General features: G+C 38.0%; 1 protein-coding gene across 4 annotated transcripts in view; it reads right to left on the reverse strand.

Annotated features, from left to right (window-relative positions):
* Positions 1-4,002: 4,002 nt before the first annotated feature.
* LOC125045246 (tyrosine-protein kinase BAZ1B-like) overlaps positions 4,003-15,000 on the reverse strand; it is a 29,867-nt gene continuing 18,869 nt past the window's right edge. The window contains exons 14-27 of one of the 4 annotated variants that reach the window (XM_047642433.1): positions 14,821-15,000; positions 13,648-13,779; positions 12,642-12,751; positions 12,365-12,484; positions 11,965-12,112; positions 11,671-11,800; positions 11,141-11,277; positions 10,769-10,948; positions 9,094-9,251; positions 8,787-8,892; positions 8,318-8,511; positions 7,839-7,980; positions 7,307-7,528; positions 4,003-6,132 (exon numbers count right to left, since the gene is read on the reverse strand). The exon at positions 14,821-15,000 is cut by the window's right edge and continues 22 nt beyond it. In XM_047642433.1, the coding sequence (XP_047498389.1) occupies positions 5,767-6,132; positions 7,307-7,528; positions 7,839-7,980; positions 8,318-8,511; positions 8,787-8,892; positions 9,094-9,251; positions 10,769-10,948; positions 11,141-11,277; positions 11,671-11,800; positions 11,965-12,112; positions 12,365-12,484; positions 12,642-12,751; positions 13,648-13,779; positions 14,821-15,000 (2,325 nt within the window). In that variant the 3' untranslated portion in view covers positions 4,003-5,766. Of the gene's footprint in view, positions 6,133-7,306; positions 7,529-7,838; positions 7,981-8,317; positions 8,512-8,786; positions 8,893-9,093; positions 9,252-10,768; positions 10,949-11,140; positions 11,278-11,670; positions 11,801-11,964; positions 12,113-12,364; positions 12,485-12,641; positions 13,340-13,647; positions 13,780-14,820 lie in introns of all 4 variants that reach the window. The other 3 variants (XM_047642431.1, XM_047642430.1, XM_047642432.1) reach the window with 3 other exon arrangements.

Raw genomic sequence — 15,000 nt, forward strand, 5'->3', positions numbered from 1 at the left:
AAGAGGGGGAATAAATGGGGTAGGAGAGAGATTAAGAGAAAAGCAAGGGTTAAGAACAATGGGTGATTAGATCAAACGGAAGGTATTTCTGCATCAGAGATTGAAAAGGCGAGGGGTTCTTTGAGGAAGTTCGACTGGTTGGGGGGTCGGGGGAGAGGGCAAACAAGGAAAAGCAGAGACAGGAGAGTGGGCTATGTGGGACAGAGAGGAACTTTGCATGTGGAGCAGAGAGGTGGGTTGGAGCGAGACATTCTTCAAGCTTTATTTAAGAATCAGTTGGGTCATCTGTCGTGCTCTTTGGTATTTTACCCTACCTGACAACTTGTGCATCACGAATTATTGTTCTGTAGAAAAGAAATGTGGGTATTAGGTTGTATAAAACTACAATATATGGAAGGCACTAATTATGTAATAACATATATTAGGCATCTTTGATACTTATCCATGTCCTCTATGTAATATGGAGGTTAGACAAATATATTGATAAAAATATTTTTCATTCATACACTAACCTGTGTTGAGGGATATAAAAAAAATGAAACATCGTATCTATCTTTCAACTATTTATTATTACATGAAAAATAGATAGCTACAGTGCTTCAAAACGTATGAAGAATTACATATCAATATATGTGGTAGCTGTGTTTAAGCAGCATGGTTACTCCTTCATCCTTGCTATTTGACATCGAACATTCAGAGTCCAGATGAGTCGCCAATATCAAAACACAGGTGTTCAGTAGTCCTTTTATCTATTTTCTTTTACCCGAGAAGCCAAGTAGGAAATACAGTAATGCCGATACCATAAAAAGGGGAAGGGGAAAAAACTATGAAAGATTACCACTTGGAAAGCATTTCATTATGACTATTGCTATAGTATATATACACACATGCAGATGCATTCACACAGGCATGCACACGCATGCAACCACACACACACACACGCACACACACAATCATTCAAAAATACTCTCAGACACATAAATGCACATTCTTTCGAAGCTCTTTACCAGAATTCACATGATTACAATGTGACTTGACTGGTAGAGTTTGCAGGTCATGATTCACAAAAGAGTAAGTGAACAGCAGATTTGTTGGCTATTGAGGAAAACCCTTTACTTCCCTTGCAACTGTGCAAGCTGTAATGCTGACATTGCATCTGTGACTGCAATCAATTAATACAACTTTTTATTTTTTTTCCGGGAATCATAGGCATAAGTCAACAAAAGGGATCACTGCAATCATTAGTATTAACGTGCAATGAGCGAAATATCCATAAAGTAAACATCACAGAGAAGAGCACGTGGTTAACAGTCAATTTCTATAGTAAACATATGGAGGTAGAACAGTTACTTGAGATTATCTCTCTCTGAAGGAACCTTGATATATATATATTTATATATATAGAGTGACCGATGTAAAATTTTCTCACTCGATACTTTGCTGACGCACGGAATCTTGCATCAGTTAAAACTAGGAAAAAGAGAAGTCAATTCCACATTGGAAACTGCCAACTTTAACTATAATTATTTTCTTTTAGTTCTCTATGAATGATGTACAGTGATCTGTCATGTTCTCTTAAGGTATTTTATTAATGCTGACATACCATTTCACATGCACATGTATATGAACACAGAAGAGTTCACATAGACACTCATGTTACTTCAGCAGTATGATCAAACAATTATCACAATGTACCGGTATCTAAATAGGCAAAAAGAAGTAACTGCAGTTCACTGGTAAATAAAACTTTGTGCTACAATTACCAATCTACCAACTATTATTAAGTATGTATTTGTGACCATCACAACTTAGTAAACATAAAAAAATAAAAGCCTTTATAACTTTTAATGTAGGAAGCATGTCAAGATAGCTCATAGAACTAAGAGCACATTCTGTAAAAAATAATAACAGAGACAATTGCCCCATCGTGCATTGCTACTGTCCACTGCAACAAACTGCATTGTGCAACCATGATGAATGATGCAGTCATATGTGTTGTACTGCTGTCATGAAGGGATGTGACACACAATGGCCAGATGCACACAACCCAGGCTTCACTGAAAATATCTTTATATCAAAACTTCAAACTGGCTTTACTCAAAAGCTGTTATATATATATTCATGGATACAAATAACAAACGCATACCGAGAAGCAAGACTTGTGGGATTAAAGTGATCGTCATTGTACATTGCTACAGCATTAGTAGAGAGGGTCTGGGAACAGTACGTATGGAATCACTGTGAACAATGCTGCAGGAATATCACAAATATGTTAAGTATATTTGCAAATTTGTTTCCCTTTTTAGGCCATTCACAAAAAAAAAGAAGAAAATATATATATATATAAATGAGAAAGAAAGAAGAAAATAAAAGGAAAAAAAGAAAAACAAAAACAAAAAATTAAAAGAGAAAGAGGAAAGAGACAGCAAAATCAAAAGAATATTTTCAAGATTCACAGAACATGAGATACTCCAAGAAGTGAAAAAAAAAAAAAAAAAAATAAAATAACGAAAAGGAAAAAAAGCATCATGGGACTATGGTAGACTGGATACAAAACAATTAGTTTACATGTGCACTTCGCTCGAGTGTTTTCAAAAGAAGACTGCAAAACCAGAAAAAGAAATAAATAGCTAAAGAATGTTGACGTGAAATTCCCCTCTGTCACATAATAAAATATTGGTATTACCATTTCTGACAGAATTACAATGCTGTAAATACTCCCTCTGTTACATCCTTAGATTTTGATAGTACACATTTCAGCCGAAGAAGACTGATGTAAGGTTTCCATTACATAAATTTTTTTTGACAATTTCAAGAGGTTTAACTAACATTATGTATATATCTGTAATCCAAAAGTCATAGGCTGGATGACCCTGCCCGACTCGTATCTGCAAAATTTAGCATTACAGGGGTCATTTGTCAAGATTACACTTCCTTTACATGGTCTAAATAACATATTACATTCTGAATACTTACATTAGTTTCAGACTTATATACCATTAGTTTACAAGTGATAAAAATAATATGCAAAACTTTTTATTCTCTCTTCAAACTTGGATAAAAATATTCTACAGAAAAGGATAAATTACAGATAATTATGGGAATGAAATTTTGTCATGTATACAAAGAAATTCATTGATTTCCTTTTTAATATTAGAAATGATTTTTCCTCCCCCATCACAACAAAAATCCCCGTTCCCACTGCTTCCTCTTACACCTAATAATATGCTCGAGAACCGAAAGAGTTACCTCCTAAAACTGATCCATAAGATTATTGCCTTTTACATACTATCATTAACGTCTACTTCTACAATGCACCTTCCTTATCAAAACAATTCCCTCCCACTCTATGTTTCCTATCAATTTCAAAGCTGCTATTGGAGAGAGTCTGCTATGAAATATATCATCATACTCTAAAAGAGGTTCCAATGCTTGGTGTAACATATGAAATACTTCATATGGACACAAAATGTGGCAAATTTTGCAAATCGCTCAAACAAACACAGGGAAATATATCCCTTAACTTGTACCATAATAGGTTCCCAGGATGCTACTTATAACCTAAAAGTCCTAAGGTTTAGATGTCACTGTTGCTTTGGCCAAATCCAAAGATGCCTCCACAACTAATTTCACAATCTAGTTTCTAACTCTCATGGTATATTGTCATTGACAACACTCACTTGGAAACTAGAAACTTGGAATAATGAGTCATTAGAATAAATAGGACCTATATACATAAGTATCACAAAATAGATGTGTTCTATAACCATACTTTTCACAGAAAAAATATCAGATCCAAAATCTAATATATGCCAAGATGGACACTTGTCATGATGCTAAATGCATTTCAAAATGTTTAGTAAATATCAAAATGGTATTAGGAAATTAGGGAGAGAGAAGGCCCTAAAAATCAGGTAGTAAATAAAAGAGGATAAGACATGAAAAAAGGAGGGAGGGAGGGAGGGAGGGAGGGAGGGAGGGAGGGAGGGAGGGAGGGAGGGAGGGAGGGAGGAAGGAAGAAATGGAGAAGAGGTGGAGAAGGAGAAGGAGGAGGAAGAAAGAAAAGAGACAGATGGAAGGATCCAAAAAGGGAAGAAGGAGAGGAGAGGAAGAGGAAGCTGATAGGAAGAATAAGGCAAATAGAGGATAAGGAGGCAGAAAGGACATAAAGAAAGGAGGACCAAATGGAGGAGAAGAAAACATGATGATATCAATTTACTAATGCACACTGCAAAGAAATAGGACAAAAGGTGAGGACAGACCATAAAGAGGAAAAAAACAAAAAGTACGAAGGAAAGAAAACAGAAAACAAAACAAAACCAGAACATCTTTTTCTTGAAACAACAAAACAATACAAATCTAATAAATCACAAGTGACATTAATCTACGAGGAAAAAGGGTACCGTAACTGGGGACAAAGAAAATGGGGAGAGGGGGAGGGGAACTAGGTACAGAGGAAAGTTCAACAGAACACTTTCACTAATTATTTCCTAAGTTGGAAGCAGTATATAAGGGCCACATTGAGATATGGAGGGTGTTTCTTAGTTGTTTTTTAATTAACATTATCATCATCATCATTATAATTATCATTATTATTACTATCATTATCTTATAATTCAACATTTCAGCATTAGTAGATGAATATATATATAATATATAGCTACCATCATACCTGACAACTATCTACCCATAACTTAACTCCTAATCCACAGTTTTGGAATGTGATAATATTTGCAGTTGGACACTCGGCAAAATATTCACATAGAAAAGGTGTTACAACAGAATTCTCCTAACGAGAGAGATAAAGCTATCACTCGTGGTACTTCTTTACCACAGGTTACAAGCAGGGTCTGGTTGTCTCATGTAGTTCAGCTGTTTTTGCATACACAGCGAATAAGTGCTTCTTAAACATTTCCTTCCTTTCTCCTAAATAAAATAGATCTATATGTATGTGTATGTACATATATTTTTAAATAGTTTGGGAACCTTTTTAAACATTACAATGAAAACCTGTTTGGTGAAGATAACAAAGATCATAATGAAAAAAAGTTAATACAGTTCTATAAGTGCCAATACTTCAATGCCTTTAAATGCATATATAAAAGTCTCTTCTTTACTTATTGTTAAAAGATGACAGCTTTTCCTGCAACAGAATGCCTCTGCCTAACAAAAGTATACATATTACACTGCACTGCCACAATTAAAAGGAAGGCAGAGAGTGAAAGATATTCCATAAATGAAACAGGTACCTCCCATAACATCTACGAGCTACAATGGAGTTTACTAGCTATTCCAGACCCTGATATATGTCTAAATATGTCTAATCAATACATAGTTTCCCCTTGGAACTTATTGGTACTAACAGCCTTCTGACTGGGGGGGAAAAAAAACTTACAGATCAATGATGATGATCTACAAAGTGACAGTTTCTCACTGTTGTTTCTAAGTACATTCTACCTGATGTAGATCCCCTGACACAGATCTTGTAGGCCGTTGGAAAGAACGAAACGAGGAAGGAAAAGAAGGAGACAAGAAGAGCCAAAAGAGAAACGAAAAGAGGACATGAGAAGAGGGATGAAAAGAAAGAAAAAGAAAGAAGAGAAGAGCCAAAGAAGAAGAAGAAGAGTGAGGAAAAACAGCTGTGTTGATGACTGGGGATTAGTCTACAAAAAAAATCATGATGACATCTTTGCCTTCGGAGATGCACTGAAACATCAGACCGTATTTTTCCTCTTTGCTTAATTATGTTAACTCACTGGTGAATTATTATTCATCTTCACTTTCTGACTCCACATTCTCATTATCGTCGTCTTCCTCCTCTTCCTCTTCCACCACGTCCTCCCCCATCTCATATTGTTCCCTCTCACTGTCTTCCTCAATGTCTTCACCCTCTTCCTCCTCCTCATCCTCAGCATCTCCGTCTTCCCCTTCATCTACATCCATCTCCTCTTCTCCAACTTCATTGTCGTCATCCTCGTCTTGGGCATCATTCTCATCATTTTCCTCCACCTCCTCATCTTCCTCTTCTGCATCCTCATTTTCCTCATCTTCTTCTGCACCTTCATTTTCCTCTTCCTCTTCCTCCTCCTCCTCTTCGTCATTCTCCTTTCCATCTTCCTTTTCCTCAGCATTCTGTGAAGTCAAGATGCATTAGAATTCAATACCTCACACACACATCAAAAAAGAAAGAAAGAAATTAAGGAAAGGCAAATAACAACAAAAGCAAGAAAAAAGGGAATGTTGCAGAAATACATATACATAATTTCCTTTCTTTTTTCTTGTATGCTGTAGCTTTCAAAGTCCTTTTACTCAAACATCAAAAATTCAATAAAATAACCACCTATAACTAACATGATGAGCCTATACCAGTATCTCTGTAGATATTCAGCTATGTAGACATCATAATGTGCACGTCTACCATCAAAAGTTTACAAACATGAGCACTGCCAATAATGAAGACAATCTTGTAATTAATGTCTTGAGGGCAATGATTCCAAATTTTCTACGTAGTGCCTACATAGTCTATAAAATTCAGTTATAATTCAAACAATTCTACAGCAGAATTATTTAAGATTATACCCTTCTTTGAGCTATGCGCATGGAGTATTTTTTACTACTAAGCTGAACAAGAACCAGCCTGGGGTTAAAAACCTTGTTGATTCTTATATGGGGAGTCCACTGATTTCCGAGTAACCAAGTAAGTAACAAAGGAGTTTAGTGGGTGCTTGCAGAGCTACAAATTGAGGTCTGTCCCATGAATTGACAGTGATGAGAGAAAAGGGGCAATAAATTCTTCACAGCGTTTTCTCATTCACTGTGAGAAATGTAAGATTTACAAGCAATATTCTCTAACCCCTTGTGTGCCAGCTAGCAATAATTAGATAATAAGCAAGGAATGGAAAGAAAAGGAAAAGAATGTAAAGAAACAAAAAATGTATTTACTCACATGCAAATAAAACATTTTCCTTGTTCCTAGGAATAGTTCTTAATTTGTTTCTAGTGCTGTATATTACAATGGAGATGCCAACAAACATTAAAACTAAACAGACTATAATTATTATTATTTTTTCCTTTTTAAGTGGGGACAGGGGGGGATGATGTACAATGTGTATATTATTAGAAAAGATAAAAGCAAAGCAACCCCAATTTTCCATGTTAATGAGACACAACTCAGACTGCAACCCACATTTTCACACTCATTCAATCTCTGCAATCTAAGGTTAAGTCTACAGGTCACTGGTTGGCCGCGAATTGCAACGTACGGTCACCAATAAAGATTGCCGACTGGCCACCAAAATTAGCCTACCTTGGCCTTTTTCATGGGAGATTTAGATGGACTTCTACCATTCCTTAAACATCTAGAGCACTGGTATGAAGCCAAATTCTTGGAGGAAGCAGTTAGGCCACGACTACGGGCACATTGGAGGTGGAAAGCGGAATCACAGGTCATGCAAGGCAGCAGCTGTGCATGACCACTTTTCTTATTGGGTCCTAACCCACAGTACACGCATGAATTGCTCATCTCATACTGCAAACCACATATAAAATGGGAAACCTCAGGGATTTTTGTTTTGTTTATAGAGCAGGTTGTTAGGAAAAGCAGAAAAAGGAATAAAAGCTTAAGGATATGTTTAAAATACTTTACACACTTTGCATGAATTAAAAAAGAAATGAAAAAAGAAAAGAAGAACAAAAAGGTAAATCATTAACCAAATCATCAATAATGGTGTAAAAACCCTGAAAACAGTTGAAATACTGATTAATAAGTATTCCATACTTTCCCCTCTTAAAAAAAGTAAATACTTGAGCATGCAGTGAGCAGCAGATACAATACTTACATCTTCCTCTTCCTCCTCCTCCTCCTCTTCCACCTCTTCTTCTTCCTCCTCACCCTCCTCCTCTTCTTCCTCTTCCTCGTCCTCCTCCTCTTCACTAACAATTCTGTAATTCTTCTTTCCGGCTTTTCGTGAACTCCTCCTGCTGGAAAAGCATTCTAGTTGCAAGACTTTGCTAATGGAAGTTACAGTTACTAAATGATACAATTCAATGCAGGTGTTGTCTGCAATTTAAGTCTTTTCAAAAAATGAATCTGTATTCAAAATGTCTGCCAAATTAAATTTTTTTGCAAAAAGTTGTTGAACAATAACTATAGCAACAACAACAACAATAATAAGAATAATGAAAATTACTATCAATGTTTGGTTTCAATATAGAACTTTTACAACAAAAAATGCCTCTCAAGCATAGAAAGAAACTAGCATCTCCGACAACACCAGAGGCTAAATTCATGCAAAACCACACCATAACAATCACTCACCTGCCCCTTGATCTTGATGGACGCTCCTCGTAATCTTCATCATCGTCGTCTTCCTCTTCCTCTTCAGAGTCTGTGTACCGTGCTCTCGCTGAACGCCTCAAGGATGGTTTCCCACCACTGCCTCCCTTGCTGCTCCCGCCGCTTCGCTTCTTCGATTTCTCTCCGCTTCTTGACCGACTTTTGCTGTCCTTAGTCTTTTGGGGAGAGAGATACGAGATTATTTATGTATTTATTTATTCATTCATTTTTCTTATCTTTTTATTCCATCTTTTAATAAGATTATTTTTGCCCCCCCAAATCCTCCTCACCCAGTTCTTCCTTCTATGTATAGCCTTGATAACAGTAACAGGATGCTTGACACTAACAGGATTACTCCACATCCATAATGAAGGAGGAGATCCAAGAAGGAAGCCTACAAACATGGAAGACAAAATGAAATGGGATGATAAGGAGTGAATGCAAAACATACCGTTTCTTTTTCTGCCTGGAATGGTGTTCTTGAGCTGACTGATCGCCCAGATCGTGTCTTCTGTTTGGAAGAAGCACTTTTGCAGTCAACGCACTCCCAATCCTTCCTGTAAAGTAGAAAAAGAAAAAAAGAAAAGAAAATAAAATAAATAAATAAAATAAATAAATAAATAAATAAAAAATAAATTAAATTAAACTCATATTTACTGGTCTTGCACAAACCAAGTCATTATTAAAACCATTCCTTCAACAACTGCAACAACCTGAATTACATATAATGTTTGTCATACAGTCTGCAGGCACCTCACCTAGCTCGTGTCTGGAGGGGTGGGTCATGACACTCTGAATGGTAAGCAGCAGGACACTTGCAGCAAAAGATGAGGCCCAAGCCACGCTCACACACTCTACAAATCTTCTCCTGCTTAATTTCACCTCGGACTTCAGGTTCATCATCTCCTTGTCCATTCTGGAAAGATTAGAGTGTTTATTAATTTACCCATCTATTAGTTTGAGATGTGACTTAAGATATACAGGTAAGTGTAGCTAGTAAAATAATGTTTCTTTGAATTTATCCCATTCTGAACAGCTAAATCATATGATGTCATTAAAAAAATCAAGAAGAATGACATCTTATCTCTTTATAAGATTTTCCTTCCACTGCCTGGGCTGCAGTTGATGATACGACTTTACATCCTGAATAATGCTCAATATCTATCAAAGCATATATTCAGTTTTTTCTCTTAGACTTTAGTCTTTTTTGTTAGTTTATATTTGACTTAAAAAATGTTTGTTCTCCTCCATGGGTTATTTACATAGTGTAAATGTGATATTAACCCAATGGCGACGGGTCACGCCTATTGCTGTAATAACAATACGCCCGAAATGTGGCGTGCGGCTGTCCGCCGCGGCAGCGCCAAAGCGCCCCCGAGGCAATGATTTGGCTTGATGTACCAAATTCACGCGCTCAGAGTCGGCGAGTTGCCGCCGTTCGCCAGAGCATAGAGTGTTTTTTTAATTTTCTATACCAGTCGCCAATGGGTTAACCTGTTAACCTTCAAGTGACCTGGAGGATGAACACAATGTTTATAAGAGGTTGTTGCCACTTGGGGTCAACACTCCTGATAAAAGTCCCCCCCCCATTTTCTTCTTTCCTTTTCTTCATGACTATGATTATAAACTTGTTTTTTGTTCAGCTATGTGTATATGCTAAGTCAAGGTTACTCATAAGAACACTGAGGATTACCCCAACATTCTGATGGATGTGTTTCATCTGTCATAAATTGACAAGAAGCATTACAGTGCAATCAACTACCTACATTAATGAGATGGTCAACTTTATAGCCAAATTACTAGGAGTTGTTCAAGTCAAATCCCATATAATGGTGGACTAACTGTCTGCATGAACAGTGACTATCTGAACAACCAATACACTCAGTATCATCCCACAACTTGCAGGCCCAACAAGTGCTACAGGAAGGGTTTATTTCAATCCTCCTAAGCAAGTGGTGTTTTCAATGCTTTTGCTGTATAGAATCCCCTCAGGAGCAGGACGATGAAAGTGTGACTGTTGGTTGGACTTCATACTCTCTCTTTTACACCTCAGCCCCTGCATAATTAGTTGCAGTGTAATCCGTAATCCCAGAGTAACCAGCCATATGTTGATTTTCCTTGTTCATGTGACAAACAATGTTTGGAGTGAAATGGAGAATAAAATATTTGTTACAAGATGTAACTCATATGCATTACCTATGAAAGTATGGTGGCTAGGACAGACACCTACACATGGTCTTGTCCAGTGCCAACACAGAGTACACATAATTGTCATCCGGAGTAATGGATATTCACTATACCCCTCCCCCTAAACACATCAACAGAAATCCACACATCTTAAACAATACTGCTGATACTGGCTCTTGAACTAATCATTCAACTGCAAAGAACAATTTCCCATAAAACAAGACTACAAACATGCATTCCACTTACTTTACTTCTCTCTCTGTTGACTCTGTTATTCTTTTTCGGCTGGCAAGCAGGACACAGCCAGGGCTCAGGTGGCGTCTCACGCAGTTGTGGACGCATACAGTTCCAGTGGTAGCTACCTTCACATTGGTCACAGATGGCGAGTGGTATACTGGTGTCTTGGTGACGACACACTTTGCATTTCTGTAATGTTACACATATTATTAGGGCCTTTTTGTATACAGAAATAGAGATACGGGAGCATGACCAAATAATTGTATACATAAAAGTGTCATCCATAATTATAAGAACATACATATACATATACAAAGTTTAAAACATACAAAAATATCACATATTCAATTCACAACAACTCTCTCTCTTCCAGTAACTGACCTTTGTAGCTATGGATTTCTCCCACTTTATGCACGAATCAAACATGCTCACAAGCAGGTGTAACCGGGACAGGGTTTGGCTGTTCATCACTGAATCTCTCCAATGTTGAACTGCAGGATTCTCCAACTCCTCGTATTCTGTTGATGAAGAAGTGCTTTAACAATTCTATCAAAGAATGAAGATGTAACTATACAATTTGTATTATTGAATACTTAATAATACAGCCCTTCAAAAAAGAAACGTTTTCATTAGTCCATCTCTTTCTTCCCTCACCTATTCCCTCTGTCTCTCCTCCTCCTTTCCTCCCTGCATTCCCCTCTCTCCCCAAAGCTTTCCTTCCTGTGTCTGGCGGTCTGTCTTTCATCCCCTCCTCCGTCCTTTTATTCTTTCTTTCCACACCCTCCTCCCCCTGCATCCCTCTCTTCCATCCCTTCCTGTCTGTCCAGGTCTCGCCTTATCTTCTTTTCATCCTCTGCCCCCCCTCAAAAAACAAAATAAAAGAAAAAAAGTTGGCTCATAAATCACTCTACCTGTGGGCAATTCCGGATTTTCTGACGGCATGGGCTTCTTAATTGGGGCCATGATTCCCTTCAGATACTTGAACTGTATGTGGCGCTGGACCTCCACCAAACACTCGGATAACTCCTGCTGTGTTGATGCCTTTCGAAAGAGTAAAAATTCTGATTATCACCAAGATCAAAATAAGAATGTACACATGAACCAAGACAAGATCATCAGTCTCAGTTGCAGTGTAGAAATATATGATCCTTGTAGCAAAATGTTGGCAGAGAGCATAGTAGTTTTCTTTTTTTTTTTAGACTCACTTCTTGGGCCTTTTTCTCCCACTCGTCGAAGTCGGGCACAGACCCGAGCCAACCTTCAGTCAGCTCCCGCTCAATCTGAATGATGTCTTCCCTCAGGGACTCCATCAGCTGTTTGGCACCATCCTCGAGTTCATCTAGGTCTTCTTTTCTGTAAAGATCCCAGAAGAATATGCCCAAAATCAGTACATTAACACGTATCTTGACAACAAACAAAAATTGTGATAAAGAAGGGGAAACTGCCCTATCTTCTTTCAAGATCACTGTGACTATGAAGCAGAAGCTACAAGAATATCATATACATTAAGAGCTGTAACGTCCTTTTTCCTTTTATCTCTTTATGATACACATTTGCTAGGAAAAATAACATATAAAAAAGCTTTAAAACTGTGACAGTGCTTACGGTTTTGCTATAGATTCTTCTAAATGTTTTCTGTGGTTTAAAATGGATGTCTTCAGAGGAGCTTCTCGAGCACCTTTCTCAGCTAAGGATTCCACGAGTTTGTCCACCTCTTCTATAGAACTGCAAAATAGATATAAAAATCAGTCAGTGTAATACAATGTCCTACTAGATGCTCAAGAATTCTTACATCAGCTTGTTTACAAACCTTTCAGAAGGAAACATATAACTGTACCTAAAATCAGCCTCAAACTAAGAATTCAAATCAGGTGCCACTTACTCGTAATGGAACCACATATTCTGTCCAACTGAAGGGAATGTGTCATCCTCATCATCATCCGGTGGTTTGACCAGCCTGGGCCTTCCCCGGGGACTTGCCGTACTGCTAACCTGCACGTAATTAGGATTGTTAGCATTAAAACCAGTGGGCTTGTTCTGTCTGGGCCTTCCCCGGGGACGTCCAGTACCTCTACCGGGTGTACTAATGGGACTGTTAGCACCCGTCGTCAAATCACAGGGTTGGATCTTTCTAGGCCTTCCCCGGGGACGTCCTGTACCTCTCAGAGGAGTTCTACTGGGACTGCTAACACTCGGCACCAAATCACTGGGCTCAACTTTGGGGGTCAGGTCGGCGGACATACTCTGCTCATCACTTGGCTTGACGGGGGTTCCCACACAGTTACCCTGCTCATCGCTTGTTTTGACAGGTGTTCCTGCATAGCTACCCTGCTCATTGCTTGGTTGGACAGTTGTTCCAGCACAGCTACCCTGTTCGGCATTGGGTCTGACAGGCATTCCCACAGAGCTACCCTGTTCAGCATTTGGACTGTTAACATTCAAATCAGAAGGCTTGATCTTTTTCGGCCTTCCCCTAGGACGTGCTGCACTGCCAACCTGTGCATTATTTGGACTGTTAGCAATAAAACCAGTGGGCTTGTTCAGTCTGGGCCTGCCCCGGGGACGTCCTGTACTGCTAACCTGCGCATAATCGGGATTGTTAACAATTAAAACCATAATTCAGGACAGTATTGAATAATCTTTGGAAACATATATTCAGACATATGATAGTAATCAAAACAAGAACAGAAGAGAGAAGAAAGAAAGAGAGGATAAGGAAAAAAGCTAAGAAGTAAACAAAAGCCAATAATATCACAGCATCAATAAGTCAAAACACAACACAAAAACTATATAAGCAAAGCAAAACAAATCAACCACTAGCCTGAAAACTCATTCAGGTACAATGAGCTCAACCCAAAAGACCTCCACACGAGGGATTATCTTTTTACCTTTTTCTGGGGTGTAGTGGCTAATTCCTGCTTTATGGCTGAGAGAGGCTTGTCGTCCGAATCTGACTCGGACTCCTGCTTGATATTCATTTTGGAGGGCGAGCTGGCGGTTCCCTTCATTGGGGATTTGGGCTGGAACAGGAAGAGGTAAAGGTGTAAAGAGGGAGAAGTCACAGAAATATATATAATATATATATATATATATATATATATATATATATATATGTGATACTTTCTTATGATTTCTAGTTTTACATAGAATAAACAACTATTCTAGGTTGCACACAAAGTCCATACCAGACCTAGACCAAAGATCCATTCTTAATCATGTGATTCATACTGCTGCCTAGCAATTATATGGATGGCACTGAAAATCTGTGTTGCAAGGTGTCACTTAGCTTGAGTGGATCAAAATAAATGGCATTAAAACATTTCAGGAAATCAATATAAAATCCTACATTTGGTTTCTGCAGTACATTCATTTGTGTCAAATAATCTTAAAAGCAGATAATAATTTATTAAGTTGGTTTTACAGAAGTGTGCCTTATGATACCAATTTCAAGTTTTCAAGTGTGCTAGTTATATATATATATATATATATATATATATATATATATATATATATATATATATATATATATATATATAAAAGAGGATTTCCCACAAACTGTGAGAAAGGAGTGTGTTGTTGACATAATCTAACACTAGTAAAACGACCTTCATGGAGGCCTTTCCAGAGATTGATGGTATTGTTTTTGCTGCAATCAGTCTCAAGTCTCAATAAAACAGCACTTTCTAAAAGTAGAAAGCCCTGGCTGACTAGGGGATTTATTGTGGGCCAGCAAGCATACCACTTACATCATGGGCCTAGTGTGTGCTACCTAGAATATGATCTGTTCTCCAATATATTAGAAATATTTCAATAGGTGAGGAAAGTGGGAGCATACAAGGGAAAATAGGGATGAGGGTGAAAGTAAAGGAGAAAGATTAGAACAAGAAAAAATGGCAAAGAAATTAAGAGATGGAATAAGAAGGGAAAGAAATGTGGAGAGGAGAGGAGAGGGGAGGAGAGAGAGAAAAGAGAAGATACAAAAGATAGCGAGGATACACAAACATACAGATGTATATCAATCGTCCCCCCTCTCTAATAGTAAATAATAAAATGTGGTTTACCTTTGTACAATACGTGGTGTTGGAGTCCACCCAGCCCTTCTCAATGAAGAGGCCTGGTATGGACTTGAAGATCCAGTATCGGTCGTGATTTCGATCCACCCCTAAGGGCTGCAAGCGGATCAGACACTCCTTCTGATTCAGCACTTTCTCGTACTCCAGGACAACCATCTCTCGTTTCCT

Source organism: Penaeus chinensis, chromosome 37 (genome assembly GCF_019202785.1).
Source record: "Penaeus chinensis breed Huanghai No. 1 chromosome 37, ASM1920278v2, whole genome shotgun sequence".
Taxonomy (NCBI): Eukaryota; Metazoa; Arthropoda; class Malacostraca; order Decapoda; family Penaeidae; genus Penaeus; species Penaeus chinensis.